This window comes from Galleria mellonella, unplaced genomic scaffold, assembly GCF_026898425.1.
Source record: "Galleria mellonella isolate WM207_F2 unplaced genomic scaffold, CSIRO_AGI_GalMel_v1 utg1053, whole genome shotgun sequence".
Classification (NCBI taxonomy): Eukaryota; Metazoa; Arthropoda; class Insecta; order Lepidoptera; family Pyralidae; genus Galleria; species Galleria mellonella.
Genome location: NW_026441968.1, coordinates 1,436,163 through 1,462,979, shown reverse-complemented (window position 1 = coordinate 1,462,979; position 26,817 = coordinate 1,436,163). Strand labels below are relative to the sequence as shown.

At 34.1% G+C, this 26,817-nt stretch overlaps 1 protein-coding gene across 1 annotated transcript; it reads left to right on the top strand.

The window, feature by feature from the left end:
- Positions 1–1,942: 1,942 nt before the first annotated feature.
- On the top strand, positions 1,943–14,801 carry LOC113510345 (phospholipase A1-like). The gene is made up of 5 exons (XM_026893795.3): positions 1,943–2,300; positions 4,843–4,952; positions 7,914–8,060; positions 9,292–9,445; positions 12,159–14,801. The coding sequence occupies exons 1-5, from the start codon at positions 2,290–2,292 to the stop codon at positions 12,835–12,837; spliced, it is 1,101 nt and encodes a 366-aa protein (XP_026749596.2). The 5' UTR covers positions 1,943–2,289; the 3' UTR covers positions 12,838–14,801.
- The last annotated feature ends 12,016 nt before the right edge of the window (positions 14,802–26,817 follow it).

Below are 26,817 nucleotides of genomic sequence, written 5' to 3'. Positions count from 1 at the left end.
TAATTATAAAAAAAAAAATGTTGAAAATGCTTTTTCATTAATTATTGATTTAATATACTGTGGATACAGCGAATAATTTTAATAATTTATTTATTATATCTAAAACTAGATGTATCGATAAATATTGTAACACATACAACGCCATCTATTGAAACTAGTTAGTAGATTCTCATCTAAAATACCTATTTTTAGTTCTTCGATTTTTCGTCTAAACTTAAGGGTTTTTAGACTTTTAGATAAAAAGAAATATTCAAATCAGTCATGTTGTTTTTGAGTTTTAGCGAAAGTAACAAACATCAAATAATTTATATATATAGTAAGTTAAAATACCGCAGCGTTTTATAGGAAAAAAGTTCTGAAAAAAGACTAACCTGACATCGGCTTCGTGAGTTTTCTCTATTTTACGTGATCGGCAATTCTTCTTTAAATTGTATATATACGCACACAAAAATTCTCACTTCAGGTTCCTTCAGGGCACATACAGTTTAAAATACACAAATTACATTTATTTCACAGGAGCAAGCGTCCGCGCACACGCCTCCATTCAATCGGTTTTTTATTTTTTAAACTAAGGTGGAAGGAAAATAATATCGACGGACTCCAATATTGTAAACAATCTGTATTTTATTACAAAGGGATTAAGGCTTTATTTTGAACATTATTTTTCATTTTAGATCAAAAAAGTTTACATAGGTATTACCTACTTGGTAAGAAATGATATAATAATTGGTTAATAATTTGGAATAGTATGTGTTGTTTAGACTTTTTTGATGTATATATATATAGAAAGAAATATAATTCGTTTCCAAAAAGATCACTTGTAATTACAACAAAATTTCTTCAATCAAATTCATTAGTGTAATTAGCATAAACACTGAATAATTGACGAATACAAAATTTAATTAAATAATTATGTGACGCAGTAAATCAGAGTAGGAATCTTGCAAATCAAATGATTATCTTTAATTATGAAGGTATTTATATAGGTTAAAGGTATCATGGCTCAGTCGTATATTACCGTTGTAAACTTTGAAAATCGTCAGTTCTAATCTGGAAAAAAAACTGTTCCTATATAACCTTTTGTGTAACCAACCTGTAATATCGTCTTATAAAAAAAGCTGTAGTATTTTTCTAAAAGTATATACAACTTTAGACTAATCCCAATTAGAGAACAAACTCCCTTCCCACGCACAAGATAGTCCTTCTACCTACCTTTACAAGATAATGTTGAAATTATATTTTCTTTCTCTGGATTAGTATTTTTTATTTTTCATTTTTCATTATATAATTGTTATGTCTTAAAATCTAAAAACTGAATTTTTAATCCATGGGTTGTATATTAATTTCTTTTAACAGTTATTATATAAATAGATTGGTATTATGATTATGTATTTATATAATTTTCTAATATATATTTATATTTAACTGTTCATTTGTAGCTTATGTATTAATTAGTATTGATATTGTTCATATAGCACTAACCTTACCTTTCTATTAGCTATATGCGTTCCTACTGTATTGGGTTGGTTAGAAAGAGATTTCCTTCAAACATAAGTTCACTCTTGTTTATAATATTTATAAATGTTTTATCTCTGTAATTTACAAGTGTACCTAAATTTATAAATATATAGTTGTTGGTTCATGTATTATAACTATAGAATTTATTACTGGTAAAATTTGGGTGTGATAAAAAAATACAATGTATTCTAATTTGCTTAAAAAAATACTTGAATGCATCAAATTATTTTTTTTTTGCAATTTATTTTTATACATCAGTACACTGACTTATGGATAGACTATTTGTTTGTTTAAAATTTCATAATTCTCTATTAAAACGCATAATAATATATTAATAAGAAATGGTGTAGTATTGCATAATGCCGTCCTGCGCAGGCGACGGTGCCATATCAACGACAACAGTACTGCCCTTAAACTTAAACTTGCGTGAATAGTCGCGTGCACAGGTGTTGCGTTAGTCGTACGCATTGTGTAATTTACAATTCCGTATTTTTAAACTTGGAATTTGTTATTTTTTTTTTGTAATTTAAATTTTAAGTACATTCTATTTTCAAACATCAATAAATAGCAGACCATAGATCGGAGGAGTTTAATTTTAAAATATAATTGCGTACAAAAAAGTAAAATATTATACTTTTTTTTTAAACAAAGACATTTTCATTTAAATAAAATATAATAAAATTCATTTAAAAATTCAAAGGTAATGAAAATAATATACATATAAATTTTAATATCGGTGAAATACTTGCCGTCGGATATTTTTAAGTACAGATGGATCTCGGGTAAGTGTATTATATTTATAATTATATATTATTTTTCCATTTGTAAATTTCATTCCAAATCTACGTATTTCATCAGTGTTCTGGGAATATATCTGAAAGGCACCTTTATACAGCAGGTCTGTTCTCAATCAATCAAGAAGGTTTAAAAACCTAATCTTGATTGGTAATATAACAACAATATGTCAATCAAGTAGAAAAACAAAATAAGTATCAAAGACATATTCATAATATAAAAATATAAATCTAAAAAAGGTAAACTTGTATGAAAGGAGGTCTGTCGCCAACAATATCTAAAAAAAAAACTATCGAAAATGGGAAAATTGTATTAGAAACCACGTAGATTTATTTTAATACTAAATACATTAATTATTTAAATTGTATTAAAACCATGCAAGAAGTATCGTTTTAATTTACACTTGATGTTGCTAATAGTATCCTAATTTCGTACATCGGGGGGGAAAGGGATTGTTAGTAATGGAGACTGAGAATCCCATTGCTAGCAATATACCCAACCAGGTCGACCTCCTCGCGGTTCTCCCTGGAAACTATCATGGTTAATTCCTGATGAATTCATCATGATGGGCTAACTGGCCTGTTTTCATTCTCATCTATCACCCTTCACTGGTGCTCCGCCAGCGTATCCCGTTAGCGTAGGCGGGGTTACCAGACCATTTTCACCCATTAAAAAAAAAGCCGTACATTGGTGGGTAGTTTTTATTATTAATTTTGTAAATTTGTAACTGGATGATTTATATACATAGGAGATATTTAAGAAAAAAATATATAAGGAGTCTCAGTAAGAGCAATAGCTGCTAAAGTAACAATTTTTAGAAATTTTATCTATCCATCTGTCTTTCTATTAGTTTATTTTGGCATCACACGAAACCTACTGCACTGATTTAGATGAGGTTTTGATAGAAAGTCTAATTTAATATTTCATGTATATTTTTAACTTGATACGTCACCTAAATATTTCTAGATGACATATATAAAGAATACACCAGATTTTAAGTTACTCTTTTATTTATTTATTTATTTATTTTAAATAACTTTATTGACAAAAAGAAAATATTGTACAAAAGGCGGATTAAATGCTAGGTGGGCTGTCAGCTTGTTTGCCATTCTAAGTCGTATAAAAATAAAAATAAAAAAATAAAATAGTAGCATTCTCTACCAGTCAATCTTTGGGATGAACAGTGAATCACGAACGCGGTACTACATTATCGGGATAGGTAAAAAATAACAACTAATAATGTATACCTATACACATTAAATACTTTCATTTTTTTATACAACTTAGAATGGCAAACAATGGCCGTGTGGTCCCAGCATAGAATAGGCCACCCCTTCCAATTCTGTGGGTGTCGTAAGAGCCGACTAAGGGAGAGTGAGGGGTGGGCAGTAGCGGCCCTCTTAAAACATCTCTAAAGTCTAACTGCGTTTGCAAATCCGCCTGCCAAACGTGGCAACTACTGGCAAAACCTCCAAAGGGGAGGCTTATCCTCAGCAGTGGATAGTTAAAGGCTGAAATTATGAATATAACTAAGTTCAATCAAGAAATCACAACACAAACAGTTAATTAACATTTGAATTGTCTATCAGAGTACATTTTCAATAATCAATTGGAAGTAATGAAAATTTTTCAATTATTTTTGAAAATTAACACATAATTCCACTGTTGGCGCACTTGATATTAATGTATTCAATAACAATTTGATTTTATTGGACAATCGTGATTGACATTAATTAACAAATAGTCATTATTTGTAATAGATCAATGAAAAATAACAATCAATTATTTATGAACATTGCATATTTGTACATATATGGATGACTCAGTAAACGTCACCAGAGGGAGACTTTGTACAAAAGTCGTTTGCTCGGCCACATCTGTTCCATTCGTGTTTCTACCGTGAAGCAGTTGTGTTTGCATGGCTGTGTTTCGGTTTGAAGGGTGGGATATGGCGTGAATTTACTGGGTACGGAGGAATAACACCTGAGTCCTCAGGAATGGCAACGCATGGGGGGTATCATGGCGAAACAGTATACTCTGTTATGTCCATGGTACTGCTCATGTCTATAGGCGACGGTTACCACTTTCCATCAAGTGGGCCGTCAGCTTGTTTGCCATTCAAAGTTGTATAAAAAAAAAAAACAATTTTTTTTATACAATGAAAATGAAATATTTTGTTTTAATCTAAGTGAGGGATGATATATGAGAATGAAAACGCAGGTCCGTCAGCCCATTGTGATGAAAAGACCAGGGATTCAGCACGATGGTTTCCACAGGGACCACGTGGAAGTAGACCTGACAGGGTATACTGCTAGTAATGGTACTAGAAGTCCGCATTACTAACAATCCTTTCCCCCCAAATGGAATGGTTACTCTGCCTGAGGTATGCCACAACAAGGTACTGGTCCTATTTGGGCACTCTTTGCTCCTTCCTTTGCTAATTGGTCAGCTATTTCATTCCCATGAATCCTTTCCCCTTACCTCTGAAATCATTCGAGTAACCATTAAGTGATTTATATAAAATTTCAGAGGTCTGCTGTCATGGATTGTGTTATTGGTAACATTGGTTACCAGAACTCACGCTGGTCACTTCTCACCTCGACCTGACACCGGGTATGCCTTAGGATACCTGTCTGAATGTAAGTCTTTTATCTATTATCAAAAAGTGCCCAATAGTTTACACTGAATTCTTAACCCTTTGAGTGCGGACGAGCGCCATCACGCTCGTGCGCATTGCAACTAAAAGTGCCACGAGCGTCATAGCGCTAGTGAAATCAGTCGCTGTTTAGCTTGCTGTAAAAAAAAATTAAATTTGGATAATTTCTGGAGGAGATACAGTTCTTTTTAGAGACAAGGGTAAATGACATCAACACGACAAAGATTTCTTTAGCATTTTTAAGTAGATATGAGTAAAAAATCAATGACACTAAAAGGGTTTAAGAAATAAGAAAATCAATGATATAGACCTATTCTACAAGCATATTCAAATAAAACACACTAGTTATTGCCGTGTGGTCCTGTCATACAGACAGACAGAACAGACAGAACCACTTCTTCCATTCCTTAGGGTATCGGCGATTAAGAGAACTTTGTGGTCCAAGGATGAAGTCTAAACATTACCGAAGTCTAACTGCGGTTACCAATCCATCTACCAAGCACGACAACTACTGGCAAAACTCTCCAATAGGCAAAGGCCTATGTTGGCAAATTCTGACAAAAACCTTTTTTCTGAGGGCGGCCTATGTTCGACAATGGATAGTTAACAGCTAATATAATAATAATACAGTAGTTTTCAAGTTAAACCTTAAAGAATATAACTGTGAAAATCACATACAATTTGGTAAAGTAATTTTTGTGCGATGTTGTAACAAATTTACAGATAGATAGACAAAATTCCTAACAATTGTTTAGTTCTATTGGTATTTTAAAGTCCCTCATATCAAGTTTCTTTAATTATCTCCTACATACAGTTATTATCTAGCTATAATCCTATTAATATAATAATTTAAAAGTTTTTTTATGCAACTTAGAATAGCAAACAAGCTGTCGGCCCACCTGATGGAAAGTGGTAATTGTCGCCTATAGAAATGAGCAGTACCATGGACATAACAGAGTGTACTATTTCACCTATGATACCGCCATGCCTTGCCATTCATGAGGACTCGGGTGTTATTCCTTTGTATGATAAATTCATTGCCATCACAGCTATGTACACACAACTGCTTCACGATAGAGACGCGAATGGGACAGAGGTGCCCAGACAAGCGACTTTTGTACACTGGTAAACTTTATAGATATGTGGGTAGATATTTGTATTTTTTTATATAAAAGCTACTAAATGGATTTGAATGCAATTTGGTACACAATTAGAATATATCCTAAGTTATCACAGATGATAGTTTACGTAGTTATTCACTCGGGAAAAGCCACGGAGTACACCTAGTTTTATTATATTACCTACTAATATTATAATAGGATAATAGTTTTTTATTAATTAATTCGTCGACGTGATTGGGTTTTATAACATTTAATTCACTTATTATATTACAAGTACTTAGTAAGTAACGCTGCGGAGTGAGGCCCTGATGACCTGTAATACAGGTATTCCTATACCTATCTCAGGCACCAGTCTCCCAAGATTATATTTATAATTTGATTAGTATAAGCATGTCTCATTGTATTGCACTGTAACGAATTGTGAAGAGAAAATAAATTTTTATTATTAACAAAAAAAAAAAAAAGTTTTTATTAATTATTTCGTCGACGTGATTAGGTTTTATAGATTAACCAAGATTAAAAGTAGCCTTTCTCCATTTAAAAACCTAATATTCTTTAGTAGTTCAAATATTGATTCATTATAATTCGTGATTATCAGCTAAAGTGAGGCAGTGTGTTAAGGCTAGACTCTGCGAGGTCATTTTTACATTAATATTTTAATTTTTTTATAATTTTCAATGCACACAAAAGTATTGTTCGTCCTTATATGTTAAACATTTAACGATTTTTTTTTTTAATTTAAAATTCTGTATACATTTTTGTAACATATTTTACCTTCTCATTATATTATATATTTCTATGCAGTAAAAGAGTATAAGAAACAATATTTTTTTTTTTTTACAAAATACTTCGAATAAAATATTGTTACCCTTGAATAATATAGTTAAATGGTAATTTCAACATTTCCGTATTTTAAACGATGGTAAAAGATAATAAAACATATATTGTTATAATAGTAAGTGTTGGCAGCTTGCCGTGTGGTCCCGGCATAGAATAGGCCACCCTTTTGTGTTCTGTAGGTGTCGTAAGAGGCGACTAAGGGAGGGCGAGGGATGGGCAGCAGCGTCCCTCTTAAAATATATGCAAAGCCTGTAACTGTGGTTACCAACCAGTCTGTCAAGTATGGTAATTACTGGGAAAACTCTCCTAGGGCTAGTGATTAATATTTTGTCGGTTGTAATATAATAATTTGCCATGTGGTCCCGACATAGAATGGGCTACCCCTAACTTTCCCATGGGTGTCGTAAGAGGCGACTACTTATTGGTCGAGGGATAGGCAGCAGCGTCCTTCTTAAAACATCACCAAAACCTAACTGCGGTTGTCAACCCATCTGTCAAGTATGGCAATTTCTGGCAAAACCTCTCATAGGGGGAGCTCTGTGTTAGTGGGATGTTTATTTATTTATAAATTGCTTACCACACTTACAGTATCCCAAAACGTGTAGTGAGCCATAGGTTGATGGCGTGAATTTACTAGGTACAGAGGAATAACACCTGAGTCCTCAGGAATGGCAACGTATAGTAGGTATCATGGGCGAAACAGTATACTCAGTTACGTCCATGGTACTGCTCATGTCTATAGGGGACGGTTACCACTTTCTATCAGGTGGGCCGTCAGCTTGTTTGCCATTCTAAGTTGTATAAAAAAAGAAGGTTTATTTTACAAACTTAAAATTTTTAAATAACACTTAAAAATATATATAATTAGTCATTAAATATATCTATAGATATAGATATAGCTGGCTGCTCAAAGAATCAGATAATTGAGCACAGAAATAGCCTGAATGTTTAACGTGAATATATAGACATACACCATCTTCCAGGTCCAGGGTCCTTCAAGAATGCCAGCATCAGTCCTAAAATGCTGCAGGAACTTCAAATCATCTGGCACCGGTGGACTCCTAATGGTGTGATTAGAAATTCAATGCCAATCACCTCAGCCGCGAAAAGTGTTCTATCTTACAAAGTAGGTAAGGCTCCTAATGATTTTGTTGATGGCCAGTGTTACCATATTGGAGTATATTTCGTAAAAAATATTGTGTTAATAAAATTTAACAGATCAAATTTAACAGATTTAAAAATAACCAAAATTTCTCCACGTTTATTCCAATTTCCTCCAAAAATTTTATCGCTTAAAAATTTCATTTACTTTTTCTTTTCATTAATTTAGAATGGCAACCAAACTGACGGCTCACCCGATGGAAAGCAGTAACCGTCGACTATGCACATGAACAGTACCATGGCCATAACAAAGTATACCGTTTTGCCCATGATACTCTCGATGCGTTGCCATTCCTGAAGACTCAGGTGTTATTCCTCTGTACCCTGTAAATTCACTGCCACATCACACCTTTCAAACCGAAGGACAGCCATGCAAACACAACTGCTTCACGATAGAAACACGATTGAGACAGAAGTGGCCAAGCAAACGACTTTTGTACAAAGTCTCCCTCTGGTATATACACGAATATATACACATATAGGGATAAACACACATATTAAACACACTTATGGTGGAGAGATGTCCGAATATCGAGTATTCTGACACTTCCTTATGGTTGACTGGGAGAGAATGCTTTTAGCATTAAGTCCGCCATGTACACTATGTATTAATGAATAAATAAATAAAAATATCACCATAGCCTGTAGTGTTTTTAACGGGTGATGGTACCCCACCCGCGCTAACGGTATACACTAACGGGGCACCAGTGAAGGATGATAGGTGAGGATGAAGCTGGTCAGTTAGCCCATCGTGACGATCTCAACAAGAATTGTTCACGATGGTTTCCAGGGGGAACCACGTGCAGCTCGACCTAATAGGGCATATTGCTAGCAATGGGGCTGTCAAACTACATTGCTAACAATCCCTTTCCCCCCGCCTAACTGTGGTTGCAGATTAATTCCTGATGAATTCATCATGATAGGCTAACTGGCCTGTTTTCATCCTCATCGATCACCCTTCACTGGTGCCCCGTCAGCGTATCCCGTTAGCGCAGGCGGGGTTACCATTCCATTTTCATCTAATAAAAAAAAACTGTGTTTGCAAACTGCCTGTCAAACGTGGCAACTGCTGGCAAAACCCTCTTCATGGGGCAGGCTGTGTTCATCAGCGGTTATTTATGGCTGAAACTAGAACAATAACTGCATGCACTAATAAAGACAGACTCTATAACTACTAACAATAAAATATTTAATTTCTAGATTTTAAAAATAAGAAGACGGTACTCTACGTCGTTGGATATTTGGATAGTTCTACTTTCATTCACAATATAGCAGTCGCGTCCGCTTACGCGAAACGTGGCTACAACGTGTTCGTTACTGAATCGATATCAGTGCTTCCGTTTGTCTATCCGAGGTGAGAGATTCATTATTATACTTTTTATTAACCGGCTTCAAAAAAGAAGAGGGAGACTTTGTACAAAAGTCGATTGCTTGGCTACCTCTGTCTTATTCGTGTTTCAACTGTAAAGCAGTTGTTTTTGCATGGCTGTGTTTCGGTTTGAAGGGTGGGTAATGGCGTGAATTTACTGGGTATAGAGAAATAACACTTGAGTTTTCAGGAATGGCAACGCATAGGGGGTGACATGGGCGAAACAGTATACTCTGTTATGTCCATAGTACTGCTCATGTCTATAGGCGACGGTTACCACTTTCCATCAGGTGGGCCGTCAGTTTGTTTGTCATTATGTTTGTCACATCAGAATTCTGTAATTTATAAACCGATTTGGAATAAAGTAGTGTAGTAATGCGCACTACCAAACCCTTTGCCAGCAATATACCCTGTTAGGCCGACCTCCACATGGACCTCCTTGGAAACCAATACTCATCACAATGGGCTAACTGACCTACCCTTTCATTCTGATTTACCATCTCACTGGTGCCACGCCAGCGTATACCGTTAACGCAAGTAGGCTTACCATCAGATGTATCGATCGGGGTTATAATTATACCATTATATTACATTACTAGCTATTGCCTGCGACTTCATCCGCGTTTCCGTCGTTTTTCGTAAAATAAATAGCCTATGTCCTTTCTCACGGTTCAGTGGTTTTGATGTAACAGACACATTTCCCTTCACTGCTCTGCTCCTATTGATCGTAACGTGATGACAAGTATACTATAACCTGCCCAGGAGTATGAAGAATAATTGTACCAAGTTTCGTTTAAACTCCGTCGAGTAGTTTTTGATTCTATAACGAACATACAGACAGACTGACAAAAATTTTACTGATTGCATTTTTGGCATCGGTATTGATCACTAATCGTACGTGGTCTCCTTCTATAGGCCATGTTTTTTTTTATATCATTGAGGTGGCAAACAAGCATTAAGCCCACCTGATGGTAAGTGGTTACCGTAGCCTATGAATACCTGCAATACCAGAGGATTAACGCGCGCGTTGTCGGCCCTGAAGAAACCTCTTTACCCCCCTTTTGAAGAACTCCATGCTGTAATCTCTTGAGAAAACCTCGGCAGGGAGCTCATTCCACAAACTGAGTGTTCGTGGGAGGAAACATTATTGAAACCGCGCAGTACGCGATCATTGAGGCTGTAGGACATGAGAATGAACTCCCTGTCGATGGCGAGCGGTAGGATAATAGAATGTTGGCAATAAATATTCATTAATTTATTAAAAGGATGACGAAGAAGAATTATTTTGATTTCACAGTAATAGGAATTTACATTTTCATGATTTTGATCAAACTGTTTATAACTACACCTCTCCATCCAAATGTTGCCTGGAAGAGATCGCTTTTTTTATCGCAAAAAGTGATCTCTTCCAGGCATCTTTTGGATGGATTGGATTTTGACCTTTGATTAGATGGCCGCCCATTGATTTCTCATTGTGATTACATCATTTTCTCAAACATGCTTGGAAATGTGAGCATTATTTTGACAATCTTCTTTGAGATAAATCAAAATTGCCGTACTGGCCAGATACATGCGGGCAGCGGTTGTATGAAAAACCATATCTGTCGTGTTTTGCGGCCAAATAAATTACTATGTAAACTCATATCTGTCCTGTAATTTAAAAATGGAATGACCTTTTATTTCGAAATTTTATTTGTAATTGTTTATATCTCTGTAATAACTTTACTATTGCAATCTTTTGGAGGAAACAAGACAGGTAATAATGTTTATTACTCCCCATCATAAACCATATTGCACTTCATTTCACAGTGACTTATAATGGTTAATTTTCCACCATACAAGTATATAAGGAAATGAGTTTTATGTATTTGTTTATTAGCATTTATTGTAAATTGTTATGTACTTTACACATTATAGGAAAAATCTTAGTATTTATTGTGACAGGCCATTTCAATATTTATTAATAATTGTCTTGTTATATATAATAAATAATCGTGTGGTCCCGGCATAGAACAGGCCACCCCTTCCTTTCCTGTAGGTGTAAAAGGCGATTAAGGGAACTTAATGGTCGAAGGATGGGCAGCAGTGTCCTATTTAAAACATCATCTAAAGCCTAAATGCGGTTGCAAACCTACCTGCCAAGCGTGGCAATTACTGGGAACTATTCCTTAACTATTAAATTCCCTTAATCACTATTTACGACAATGGACTATGGGAGATATTAAAAAAAATATATGAGAGGTCTTATAAACCACTTTTCATCAGGTGAGCCGTCAGCTTGTTTGCCATTCTAAGTCGTATAATAAAAAAAAAAGATTCCAGGATAATAATTTTTATAATTTTCTCTGTCTGGTCCGATGTTACGCAAAAACAACTGCACCAAATTAGAAATGGATCTCACAGTTGTAAGTCTAACTTAATATCTGATGTATGATTTACCTTGATGCGCTAGAAGTGGTCAATTGGTTGGTTTTCTTACTCTCGAAATCTATGAGTACGAAGTAGCGGGCATAAAACTAATTTATAATAAATATGACCACACAAGATTCACAGCTTACAGTTTTGAAAATTTTGAACTGATTTTGATAAATCTTTTCACAATAAATAAAGTTTTCTTTTGTGTTGGTACAATTGATGACGAAGAATTGTTTAATGCGAAGGAAAATCTAAACGACGATTATTTGTCTCTCTCTTACAGATCAGTCCGCATAAGTCGTGCAATTGGGAAAAAACTAGGGGAATTTATCGTACAACTAACTCAACAGGGTCTGAAGCCTGATGACTTGGAACTAGTGGGATTCAGTCTTGGCAGTCACATGGCCAGTTATGCTGCTAAATACTACTACGCTGAAACAGGCAGAAAACCTTCCAGGCTTACCGGATTGGACCCATCTGGGCCTTGTTTTAGGGGTTTGCCAGCGACGTACAGGTTGAGCTCTTCAGATGCAGAGAGGGTCGATGCAATACACACAAATATTGATGGGTTTGGAATAGCAGAAGCCCTTGGTCATGTAGATGTTTATATTAACGGTGGGGAATACCAACCCGGTGATATACCGTACATCCCTTGCCTGGTAGTCTGTAGTCATATGAAAGTTACTTTATATTGGTGGCAAGCTGTGGAAAATCCTAAAAAGTTCATTGCAGTCAAATGCGATTCCATCCAAGATGCGAGGCTGGCCAATTGTTATAACAATACAGTGACCAATTATGTCGGTATTAAGACCGACTTTAAGAAACCTGGTATATACTATTTGTCTACAAGCAACGAGTTTCCCTATTATCAAGGAAAAGACGGACTGAAAGCGGAGAATGAAATATATTGGTCCACTTTGAAAAAGATAAATGCTGACGACAATTTTGTGGTGAAAAAGTAGCGTTTGTTTAAATTAGGTAGACTAATTATGAATAATGCCCAATGTAAAACGATTAAAAATAATAGTTAAGACATTAATTATAATTAAAAATGTTAAACTCTTTCTTTTGTGATTTCTAACGGCTTGTCTTTTGCGTTAAGGATTAGGTACAGGTTATTTCTTTAATTTATTCTTTCTTTCTTTAAGAGACAAGCTCTTGTCGGTGGAGTTGTTGCCGCTCACTGTGAATTTCAGCGAGTCTCTTCGCCTTTTAATATGACACGTTGATCTCCCGTCTCTTTCTTTCTATAATATGATGTTCATAAATTCGTCATATCATATTAAGTGTCCCAATATTTTCATCCATCTGATTTAAATAGCTTTTATAATTTCTATCTTTTCCTTAAATTCAAGTAGGACTTCTTCATTACTGACTTGAATCCTTCCAACAAATTTTCTCCATCTTTCTCCAGTGCCCCATATCCTTAAGTCTGTATATTTTATATTAAAAATACTATTGTTGCATTGCAAAAATGTATCCATGTCATTGAGAAAGGTCTTAAGGTTATAAAAACTTTTGGCATTGTCAGCAATTATACTAAAATTGAAGTTTTGGACTAAATTTGGCATTGCATCGTTTTCTAAATACAGGATGGGAATCCCGTGGACAGGATGATAGTGTAATTCCAATAGTTACAATTTAAAACATATCTTCGGTGAGAAATGTCTATCTTGTATTCCTATTCTTATATATTTTTAATAGGACAATTCTAAATGACAATTCCTTTGCCATGAGAGAGTTAACATTAAGTTATGAGATGTTTTTTTGTGAAAATTTTTTATATGGCATTCGTATTGTACCTGATTTTTGGGTAACATCTTTGGATGTATTTATACAGGGTGATATCGATATAGTTGACATTCTTTTAAGGGAGTGACTAACACAGCTTATTTCGGGGGAAAGGGATTGCTGATAATGGGGTTTAACAGCCTCATTGCTAGTGAGGTCAACCTCCCTATAGGGACGCTATTAGGTCAATCTCCAAACACAGTTCCCCCTGGAAACCATCATGGTTGATTCTTGTAAAATTCATCACGATGGGCTAAATTACCTACTTTTATTCTTATTTATCATTTCGCACTGGCGTTCTGCTAGCGTATACCAATAACACAGGTGGGGTTACCATTCATTTTCGCCTATTAAAAATACAGCGTAACTATCTGAACAGTGTTAGTATCGGAGACATACGTTAGAGGAAATATTTCGTTTTACTTATAGAATACTCTTTTAAATTTTTGTTAAAGGTTTTGATATCAAGTGTCCTGTATACATTAGTTGGTATTTAGAAATAAATATTATAAAATATTTATTTTACTAATAGAATGAAATTGTAACTAGATAATATTTGTACATGGAAGATATTTAAAGAAAATTTCTATAAGTTGTCTTATAATAAAAGCAATAGAAGTCAAATTAATATTATTTTTTTAGTAATCATGTCTGTCGATCTGTATGCTTTATTTCTGAAGGTCTAAATTATAAAATGGTGATTTTAACTTGATACGCCATCTACAAGTATTCGTTGTTATTGATTTTCCTATTTCTAAAATCCATACATACAAAGTAGCGGGCGAAGGCTAGTATTGTATAAATACACTATTTGTTTATTACTAAATATAGTTATTTTTATTTGATTATGAGAAATCTACTATGTTAATAAAATTTTTCAATTCGCCTGCACTTTTAAGTGTTTATGTTATGCGGTATCTTTAGTAATCATAATCCGATTTACATAATTCTTTTTACAATAGACGGGGTCTATATTGGACATACGAGTACATTAATTTTCCCACGATTATTGTAACTTTTTTTTCATTCGTCTATTCGCATTACATTTATATTACTATTATTATTATATTACTTATTACATTTATATTACTTATTAAATTATAAATAGTGAGGAATAAACACCAAAGAAATTTTATATTGTTTTTTTTTTTTCATGCCTCTCTGGTTGGAACTATTATATACCTAATTAAAAAAAAAAAAAAAAAAAAAGAGTGTATTGTTTTTAACATAATGTATGTGAGTATGTAATTATGTTTCTTAGAAGTACATAGCATGTAATATTAATTTTTAATAATCAGATTTGTAACTAAGATTGAGTTCCACAAAAAAAAGTCGACTTTAAGTGTAGAAAAATTAATTATTCTGATTTAAAAACTAAACTAAACTACTTTACTGTTTTTAATATAATTTCCTATGACCAATCTGTAAGTATATTCTTTTCTTTCATTTTCTTCATACATATACATTACTTCTTCATTGATTCTCAATTCGGTTGTATATATAATATACACGCTTATATATATATATATATATATATATATATATATATATATATATATATATATATATATATATATATATATATATATATATATATATATATATATATATATTACTTATACATTTTTTATATAGAAATATTATCAAAATTAGTTCAATAGTTTAGTTTTTAGGTCAAAATATCTGGTTTTGTCACAATTGAAATCTGATTTATTTTGTGGGACACAATCTTTAATGAATGAATGAATGAATGAAATTTATTGATAAAAAATAATTATTATGTCTATAGGTAACGGTTACTATTTTCCATCAAGTGAGCCGTCGATTTGTTTGCAAAAAAAAAATACAAATATGAACATCGAGATCCCTCTTTCAGAAGCCGTTTAAAAAATAAACTCCAATATTCGAATATGGAATGGCAAATAAAATAAACTATTGTATTTTTTTTTATAATAGAACAATTGATGTTGTTTTCCAACGAAGAATTTATTGTTTACAACTTTTTTTTTTGTTTTATAGATTAAAAAAAACGCTAAAAATATATATCTACTCAATTTGATAGTAAGCAAGTTGTTATAATTTTACTATATATATATATATATATATATATATATATATATATATATATATATATATATATATATATATATATATATATATATATCACTCCTTCCCTAAGTCGTAAGAGGCGACTAAGGGAACTTAATGCTCGAGGGACGAGCAGCAGCGCCTCTCTTAAAACATTACCAAAAACCTAATTGCTGTTGCTAACCAGCTTACCAAGCGTGACAACTACTGGCAAACTCCCCTTTGGGAGGAGGCTATGTTTAACAGTGGACGGTTAATGGTTTACGATTTATACAACAACTTTAACTATCGCGTTAATTTTTGTCTTTTATAAACCATAAGGTTTTTGAGTAGCTACTTTGTACTCTATACTCTCTATTTTGGTATATGCATTCTTTTATCTCTTTTTACAGTGTAAGTCTGTTGTTATTTGTGTGTTGTAAGTAATGCAAATAAATTATATATCTATCTGTCTATCTACAAGTTAATATACTTTTGGTCGACCTCCTTACTGGATGGAGCGATGACCTCTAAGTTGCAAGGAGGACGACTACGTAGGAGTCCTAACGAGATGAAATTGTAATAGTTATCTGGTACAAACTTAAATAGCAGAAACTTTAATAACATTGAAAAAGTAAGTGTTCTACCCAGAATTGCCAGAAGCTATTTTTATTTTTACCCAAGTATTAAATGTTTTTTCTCCAAATAGACACGATTTCCTTCTTTTTACCCAATTTTACAAAGTTGTTTATTTGTTTATTTAACGAAGGTACACATGGCGGACATAATATTTAAAGGAGTTTTCTACTAGAATACTATGGGGTAAACAGAGATGTTTGTTGAAGTTGTAAAAAAAGTTTCGCGAGCAGATAATTTTTTTTTGATAGGTGAAAATGGTATGGTAACCCCGCCTGCGCTAACGGGATACGCTCGCGGTGCACCAGTGAAGGGTGATAGATGAGAATGAAAACAGACCAGTTAGCCCATCATGATGAATTCATCAGGAATTAACCATGATAGTTTCCAGGGAGAACCGCGAGGAGGTCGACCTGGTTGGGTATATTGCTAGCAATGGGATTCTCAGTCTCCATTACTAACAATCCCTTTCCCCCATATAAATTATTATTTTAATTAAAAACAAAAAAAAAGAAACAGAAAAAAAAAACATAAATTTAAAGAATTTCGTCCTATATTGCCACGCAACTCTTTATTCTGGGAGGCCCTAAATTTTTTCATTAAAAGTATGCAATTAGTATCCAATAAACTTTGTGATAAAGGGAACTCACATTTAACTAATTTTTGCGTTCCGTAAAAAACAAGGGTGTGCTCAATTCGAAACGTCCACCAGGACGTCCTATAATCAAAGTGTACACCACCCTTTCGGGGGAAAGGCGAGGACACATTAATTTAATCTGCAGAACACAATATTTTTTTTATTCTTTCGTGGCAGAGCTCTCCATTTGCGAGATAATCCGACAGAAAAGTCGTCCCCGGACGATGCCTGTTGAAATTAAAACGGCTCTCTTAATGAATTCAATATGTTTTCGTCCAATATGGCGCTGACTGTATATGGGAATCTCATATCATCTGATGAGTTCGCAAATTAAATTTTTTTGCAGAAAGTTGGCGTATAAATAAATGTTACTGGTAGGAAAATATGGGTATCGATCTGATATCTATGTATTAGGTTTTTTGCACATCGATGGTGGAAAAAAGATCATCGCTCATTACGATATCGCCCATATCCGCTGGATATTTACGAGTATTTTCGAATACGTTAAAAATCTGTTATGTATTTTTTTATATATATTTTTTAGAGGAATAACACTAGAATCCTCAAGAATGGTAACGCACAGGAGGTATCATGGGCAAAACAGTATACTCTATTATGTCCATGGTACTGCTCATGTCTATAGGCGACGGTTACCGCTTTCCATCGGGTGGGCCGTCAGCTTTATTGCCATTCTAATTTGCATAAAAAAAATCTTTACGAGTACATAAAACCCCTCATAAATAGTGTTCGAAGTAGGAAATCATACAATCACCAACTATTGAGCAATGGATATTGTTTCCTCCGGGTGTAATAGAATTTGCATAACTTAGGGTGTTCCTATGTTGTAAACAGGGGGAGAGGTATTTACGGATACGTTTTTTACGTGATCTCTTCATATGTCATTTGGCAGCGAGGGTTTTCGTTTTCATTATTTATTTCTACTTAGCCCAAGATCCCGCCGTTTAATGCTTACACTCAGTGGAACTTGGTTTAAATGGAAGATGAGCAAATTTTTTTTTTTATACTATTTTATGTATGTTGGCAAACAAGCTCAAGTCAGGCCGCATATGGAATAATGTTCTCACCTATGGGCAGGAGCGCCACACAGTACCAACTCCTTCTGTTAGACCGCATTCAAAGTCGGGCGGCTCGAATTATTGATAGTCAACGTCTTTCTGTCCGACTTGACCCATTGAAACTGCGCAGAGATGTTGCATCTCTGTGCATCTTCTACCGAATTGGACGGGGGAGTACGCATAGGGAGTGTTCTGAGGAATTGTTCGAATTGATACCTGCTGCTGATTTTCATCACCGTACAACCTGCCACAAACTAAAGTTTCATTCCAACCATCTGGACGAGTGGCGGTCTTCCACCGTGCGTTTTTCAAGGCACTTTCTTCCACGCACAACCATTCTTTGGAATCAACTTCCAGCAGCAGTATTTCCGAACCGATACGACATCATAACCTTCAAGGAAAGAGCACATTGTCTTTTAAAAGGCCGGCAGCACACCTGCAATGCCTTTGGTGTTGTGGGTGATCATGGGCGGCGGTAGTCACTTACCATCAGGTGAGCCGCAAGTTCGTTTGCCCCGTGTTGTAAAAAAAAGTAGATAAATGTTATTAATAATCGTGAATCGTATTTCTTTTAATATAATTTTCAACCGACTTCAAAAAGAAAGGAGGTTTTTAATTCTGTTGTGTTTTTTTACGTTTGTTACCACATAACTTCATCAGTACTAAACCGATTTAGAAAATTCTTTTTTTACCTGAAAGAACAATCTAAATAATAAAAACATCCTTGGTTGGGGAAGGATTATTAAGGACTAGTGGCCTTATTATATTACTAGAGCTGTCAGGTCGACCTCCAGATGACCTCCTCTGGAAACCATGGAGGGTAATTCTCGATTAGTTCGTCTCCTTGAGCCAACTGATCTGTTTATATCCTCATCTCATTCCTCACTACTCCATCCCACTATCGTATACCGCTAGCTCAGACGGGGTTATCATTCAATTATTATATACAGAAAAAAACCAATACCCACTTTCTTTGCACAGTCGGGCAATAAACAAACATAAATCTGTAATTTGGTGGAAAAATTTACTTGTAAAATATGTTGAAGTGAACTTTACGATCGCCATAATCATATCAAATTTATGTAGTTCGTTCGTTATTAAAATACATTATTCAGTTGCAGTTAAAACAATTTTACAGTTAAAATCCACTGCGCCGCTGTTTGGTTTGAATTAAATTTAATACATGGCAATAGAGAGTGCATTTTCATAGTAATATCATATTCTATGTTACAGTCGATTTTTTTTTGTATACAACTTAGAATGGCAAACAAGCTGACGGCCCACCTGATGGAAAGTGGTAACCGTCGCCTATAGACACGAGCAGTACCATGGACATAACAGAGTATACTGTTTCGCCCATGATACGCCCCATGCGTTGCCATTCCTGAGGACTCGGGTGTTATTCCTCTGTACCCAGTAAATTCATGCCATATCCCACTCTTCAAACCGAAACACAGCCATGCAAACACAACTGCTTCACGGTTGAAACACGAATGGGACAGAGGTACCAAAGCAATCGACTTCTGTACAAAGTCTCCCTCTGGTGTCAAAGTCGAGCGTTGTGTCCCGAATTGTCCAAAATACGAAATATTTTAAAGACATTGGACTACTGCTTATCTCTTATACATTGATCTGCAAGCGATAGAGTATTATTTGTTTAAAAAAGAATTACATACATAATTAACATTATGTTCCACTAAAAAGAGTTCAATTATGGCAACACCTGTTATTTTGATTTCAAAACTAAATTACTAAACCGATTTTGATAAAATCTGTAAATATACCCTTTCAGATAAAAAAAGATTTTTCCAAATTGAACTGCAACTGACAGAGTTATGAGGTAACAAACAAAATACGATCGAATTAAAACTGTTTTCTTTTTGAAGTCGGTTGTCAAACTAATTTTTAGCCGCGACTTCGTTTTAGTAACCGGAATACATTGATTTAGATTTGTATACGCAAATATACAAATCTGTTATTAAAAAAAAAAATTAGAGATCCCTACGAAAGTTAATAATAACCAAAATTATCAAAAATTTGATTATTTAAATAGCTAATATAATATCTTTCTATCTGTCTATCCGTGCGACGTAGGGTTCCATCGCTAGTAATTAACAAGATTGCTAAATTGTACTGAACAAAAATGTATGCAATTGCAATACGTAATAGAAGACCGGTCCATCGTAAAACGTTCGCCGCGCGCCGCGCCGGTCGGCTGTGCTGAAACCCATAAAACATTTGAGTGTGAGCCGCGAAAAATTGCGAGCACCTGCTAATGAAATGGTAAATTATGAATTGTCTGAACTCAATTTTATTGTCTCTTTTTTTCTATTTTTTTTTAAAGGCTTGTCGCGTACAATATTTTTGTTTGAAAAAGACTGAGAAATTCACTATTTAGTAATGTAGGGTAATTAACAGTGTTTTTAAACTCCTGACGCAGAAAGAGGAGTGTTATGAGTTTAACGTGTCTGTTTATCTGTCTGTGGCATTGTATCTCCTAAACGAATGGACCGATTATGATACGTTTTTTTGTTTGAAAGCTGACACGATCGAGATTGTTCATAGCTACAATGTAATGTAGTGAGTAAAACCTTTATTTAACCTTTATTTAATGCAGAATTAACAGTATCAAGTTATAATATAAACATAATAAACAGGATGAGGGATAAAAGGCATTGTTAGTAATGGGATCTAACTGCCCCATTGCTAGCAATATACCCTACCAGGTCGACCTCCACGTGGTTCCTCCCGGAAACCATCGTGGTCAATACTAGTGCAATTCATCACGATGGACTAACTGACCTGCTTTCCGTTTTTACCGTTAGCGCATGCGGCGTTACCATTCCATTATCATCAATAAAAAAAAAAACGGGTTGAAGAAAAAAAAAATGGAGATCTATTCAGGCATTTCAAGTTCATCATTTCTTTTATAGGTTTGTGTCGGTTTTTTTTTTATTTTTAATAAATTTATAGTCATTTAAAGGATGAAAATGGAACGATGATCCCATCTGACTATTGATATACGTTAGTGGGATACCAGTGAGGGATGATTGGTGAGGGAGATATGCCAATTTAATTAACTAAACTACTGTATCAAATTGGATGCAGTTTCCACAATTAATCTAATTAAGTCTAATTTAAAATCTGGTGTATGCTTTTCCTTAGGCTATATAGATAGAGAGTCACCATACAAATTCTTCGACAACAATCGGTTAACTTTTCTACGCATGTTTGAGCGAATAGGGTTACCATAATATAAATTCATTACCCAATATCTGGGAGAAATTATATTCTAAATGTATGAAATGTTTAATGTAAAATTATTAGAAATGTATTTGAAAGAATTAGGCAAACGGTGTATAAAGATCACTACAGCATGGGGTTTTACAAAAAAGAGGGTAAAGAGATGTCTTCAGAGTCGGTAACGCGCGCGTAATGCCACTGATATTGCAGGCGTTAACACGACTACGATAAATGCTTACCGTCAGGTTGGCCGTAATTTTTTTATACCATTTTATTTTTTGGTATAAAAAAAACATCGTTAATTTGAAATCTATATTGATAATATATATATTTTAAGCAATTGTTAAATATTACTCCTGTTATTACTAGAGATATAAAATATGTTTTCCTTTTATCAAAAATGGTCGTTATTTTAATTTATACATGTTTATTAATTTATAAATAATACGTACATATGTATACTTAAATTATATATCAGAAAAAAATGCTTCTAATTTAAATTTAAGGAATCAAACTCAAGTGGGAAATTTTTAACCCAATTACTTGTAACACTGGTAAAAATGGCGCTTCTGTTTTGGTTTAAAAAAATGTGTCAAATTGAGTCAGCCAAATGTCATTTTAGCTGACTAATTGACGCGTTTTTGACACTCGATACCTCAGGGGTGACTGATTTGACTAGACCCAAGATCTACTGTTTACTGTCGAAACCCTGTACGATCTACCAATTACATATTATTTTGAAATCTCAAACAACATAGTTCAGTACACAATTATGTAGTATTGTAGTATTTTTTTATTTTATTAAAAGAGAAAACATAAAACTCAATATTATTGTTTATTTATTCATTAGTACAAATATGTGTACATGTATTGTTACGTACGCTCGGAACGCACCTCAACACATAATGTCAAAATGTTCTGTCAGATTTGCGCTGTCTGCTATCACTTGCTTTTACAAAATTAATACGTATAATAAATCTGTTGTTTATAATAATAGCATTTAAATACTACACCCAATATAGAAACCCACAAAACACAACAGACTGGCGACGAGGATCGAAGATTAACTGGTACAGCAGCATTAATCGGTACACCTAAAGTGAAATGGCGGGACAGCCACGTGTTCAATAACCCAATTGTTCCTACATACATACCCTTCCTTCCAATCCAGGGGCTCCTTCTTTCCCTGTGATGATAGCCCGCTTCACAAATTCCTGTATCCATTACAATGGAAGTACAATTTACGCAACTTATGTCGTCACTCGCCGAGACACTACGTACGGTGCAGAACCAACAAGCGCAGATGTAAACCATGTTTATGCAGCAACAGCAAACTACAAGTAATAACACAGTAAGTGGTATTGTTTTACAACCTTATGACGAACTCCACGAATCTTTTGGATCATACATACAAAGATTGAACAATTATATTAATCTTAAAGGGGTTACAAGCCCTGTTACAAAGTTCAAATCTTCTTAAATTGTATTGGTGCTAAATATTACCAAGTCCTCAAAAATATTACTGCTCCAGATACACTGGAAAATAAAACATATGAACAACTTGTTGAGATATTAAAGAACCATATTGCACCAGAACCAGGAGAAGTTGCTCAACAACACAAATTCTGTTTAAGGATTCAAAATGAAAATGAATCTATCGCTAACTACGTAGCGGGACTAAAGGAAATAGGAGGAAAATGCAATTTTATCTGCAATTCATGTAAATCTACAACATTTGATACACATTTACGTGTACAATTCATACGAGGTCTTCGCAGTTCAGAAATTAAAGAAAGGTTATTACAAGAATCATCACAAACATCATTTGATGAAATAATAAGGATTGCAATGGCAATCGAAACATCCAAAAGTGAAACACAACAGACAACAAATGGGGCCAGATGTTCATATGCCCAATATTAATAAATGTTTCACAAAAACCTATACCAAAAATTTACAAAAATACAGGTAAGAAAGGCAGCTGTTATAGATGTGGAAAATCAAACCACAAGGCAAATAAATGTTATTTGAAGAATAAATTATATTGTAAAAAGTGCAACCGAAAAGGACACATCCAATCAGTTTGCTTTAAGTCGCAAAAACAAATTACAACAATTGAAGATGAAGAATATTCAAGTCAAGATGAAATTTATGAAATACATAAAATAGAAAACAGCGAAAAGGATGAAAAGTTTAAAATTACATTACAATTACATAGCAAAGAGAGACATACATGGGAATTGGATACAGGAGCCGCAGTCACCACCTGTTCTACAGAATATTATAATAAATATTTCAGTGATTTAAAACTAGAAAATTCAAAAATAAAATTGAGAACTTATACTGGTGAAATTATAAACCCAATAGGAATTTGTAACATAAAAATACAATACAAAAATAAGAAAATTACAGGAAGATTATTTGTTCTTAATAGGAAAGTCGACCCAGTAGTGGGAAGAGAATGGTTAAGAAAATTAGGAGTACGTTTGGAAATAAATAAAATAGAGATCGGGAAAAATGATATAACTGAAGAACAATACAAGAAAAATTTAGAAAAATTAATAGATCAATATAGAGAGATATTTTCAGAAGAAATTGGAGAAATAAGGAACTACACAGTGAAATTCAGCTTAAAAGAAAATGTTACACCAATTTTCATCAAGGCAAGACCAGTACCGTTTGCACTAAAAGAAAAAGTTGAAAACGAAATTGATCGATTAGAGAAGGCTGGGATATTAGAGAAAGTTACATATTCACAATGGGGAACGCCTGTAGTACCAGTCGTGAAGCAGAATGGCAGTGTACGGTTGTGTGCTGATTACAGAGCCACATTAAATAAAAATTTACTTGATGATAAGTACCCAATCCCAAGAGTGGAAGAAGTTTTCTCCAAACTAAGTGGTGGTAGATATTTCTGTACCTTGGATATAAATCAGGCATATTTACACATGAAAACTGACCCAGCCACAGCTGAAATGCAAGCCATCAGTACATGCAAAGGTACATTTAAAGTCAATAGACTAATGTTTGGTGTCAAAGTCGCTCCAAATCAATGGCAAAGATACATGGATCAGACCCTCCAGGGACTACCAGGTACAGCCTGTTTCTTCGATGATATAGCTATTCAAGGACAGACATACATAGAATTATTAAAAAGAATACAAACTATCTTTCAAAAGTTAAAAGAGTGTGGACTACATTTAAATAAAAATAAATGCCAATTCTTGAAGAAATCTATTACATACTTGGGACATAAAATAAATGAGAACGGTTTGCATCCTACTGAAGAAAAAGTAAATGATATTAAGAATAGTCCACGTCCCACTGATGTATCTACATTAAGAACATTTCTGGGAATGGTTAATTATTACCAACAATTCATTCCTAATCTAGCTTCAAAACTAAATCCTCTATATACACTTCTACAGAAAAATATAAAATTTATATGGTCAAAAGAATGTGAAACTTCATTTCAAGAATTAAAGAAGGAAATATGTAGCGAAAAGGTACTTACACCCTTTCATACACACTTACCAATTACATTAGCTACTGATGCATCACCTGTTGGATTTGGTGCAGTGTTGTCACACATTATGCCAGATAATAAGGAGAGACCGATAGCATTTGCATCGAGATCACTTACCAGTGCAGAAAAAGGCTACAGCCAGCTGGATAAAGAGGCAGCAGCATTGATATGGGGTTTGAAAAAGTTCTTTCATTATTGCTATGGACGCAAGATTACATTAATAATTGACAATCAACCACTAGCAAGAATACTTCATCCGGAAAAGCCTATGCCTACAACTACCGCTGTAAGACTATTACACTATGCAAATTTTCTTGCTGGATTTGACTACAATATAAAAGTACGGAAGTCTACGGAACATGCAAATGCAGATTATTTCTCAAGGTTAGAACACCCTACAGTAAAATATAACCAACTAACAGATGATGATGTATTCTACTTGAATCAACTTACAGTACTACCAGTTACATTCCAGAAAATTAAAGAAGCTATAGCTAAAGATTTAGAATTACAGAAATTATATCAGGATATTCAATCAGGTACAAATTATACAAAAGGACTACATGAATTTTCTATACAAAGTAACTGCATTTTCTATGGAATAAGAATAGTCATTCCAAAACAATTACAACCTGCAATTCTACAAGAATTACATACAGCTCATACTGGTATTGTAAAAATGAAGGCACTAGCAAGAAGCTATGTCTGGTGGAAAAATATAGATGCAGATATAGAAAGAATGGTAAATGAATGTAAACCATGTTGTTTATTACAGAAAAAATCCTACAAAAATACCTATACACAGTTGGGAATACCCAAAAGAACCATGGAGTAGAATTCACATTGATTATGCAGGACCATTTTTTGATCAATATTTTCTGATTGTTGTGGAATACACCAAATGGCTAGAAGTAATACCTACTACATCCATAACAACTACAGCTACTATTAAAATATTAAAAAACTTATTTACTACATTTGGACTACCTATAACTATAGTATCAGATAATGGAAGACAGTTCTGTTCAGAAGAAATGATGACATTTCTGAAAGAAAATGGAATTCAGTCCAAGTTTACAGCACCGTTTCATCCATCTACAAATGGACAGGCTGAAAGATATGTACAAACTTTTAAAAATAAAATTAAAAGCATGATCCATGAGAAAGGCACATTAATGGAAAAGTTATCAAGATTTTTGATGATGTACAGAAAAACTCCTAATAATACTACAGGATTAAGTCCAGCGGAAATGATGTTTAAAAGGTTATATAGAACAAAAATAGACTTAGTAAAAAGAGATCTAACTACAGAAATGAATATGAAACAAAATACAGAAGGATTTAATAAAATATATAGAGAAGGAGACAGAGTGCAGATTAGATTCTATGACAGTAATAAATGGAAAATTGGGAAAGTAATACAAAAGAAAGGAAAACTACACTACAATGTGGAAGTGGATGGAAAAATACATACAAGGCATATAGATCAGATAAGAAGAACTATGTGTACTCAAGGAAATGATGTTACATACTTACCTTACTTACCTAAGTTGATAGCCACGCCAGCTGCGACATCTGTATCATCACCTGAATAACAGATAATCAAAAGAAAGAAGATTGAATTATACACCTGATGGGAGAGAATACTTACCTGACTCACCTGTACTGGAAACTTCACCCTGCCATGAAACAGGAACGGAGAATAATAAGCCTGTTTCGAAAAGAAAATCTTTATTTGTTCCAGGTTCTATTACAGAGAATGTGACACAGCCACAGCTCGCACCAGTAGCTACGCCGGCATCTCCGAGTGGTGTCGAGCAACCAGTTGTGCTTCGCCGAAGTACGAGAATCAGAAAACCTACAAACAGATTGAACCTTTAAGTTACAACGTGGGGGAGTGTTACGTACGCTCGGAACGCACCTCAACACATAATGTCAAAATGTTCTGTCAGATTTGCGCTGTCTG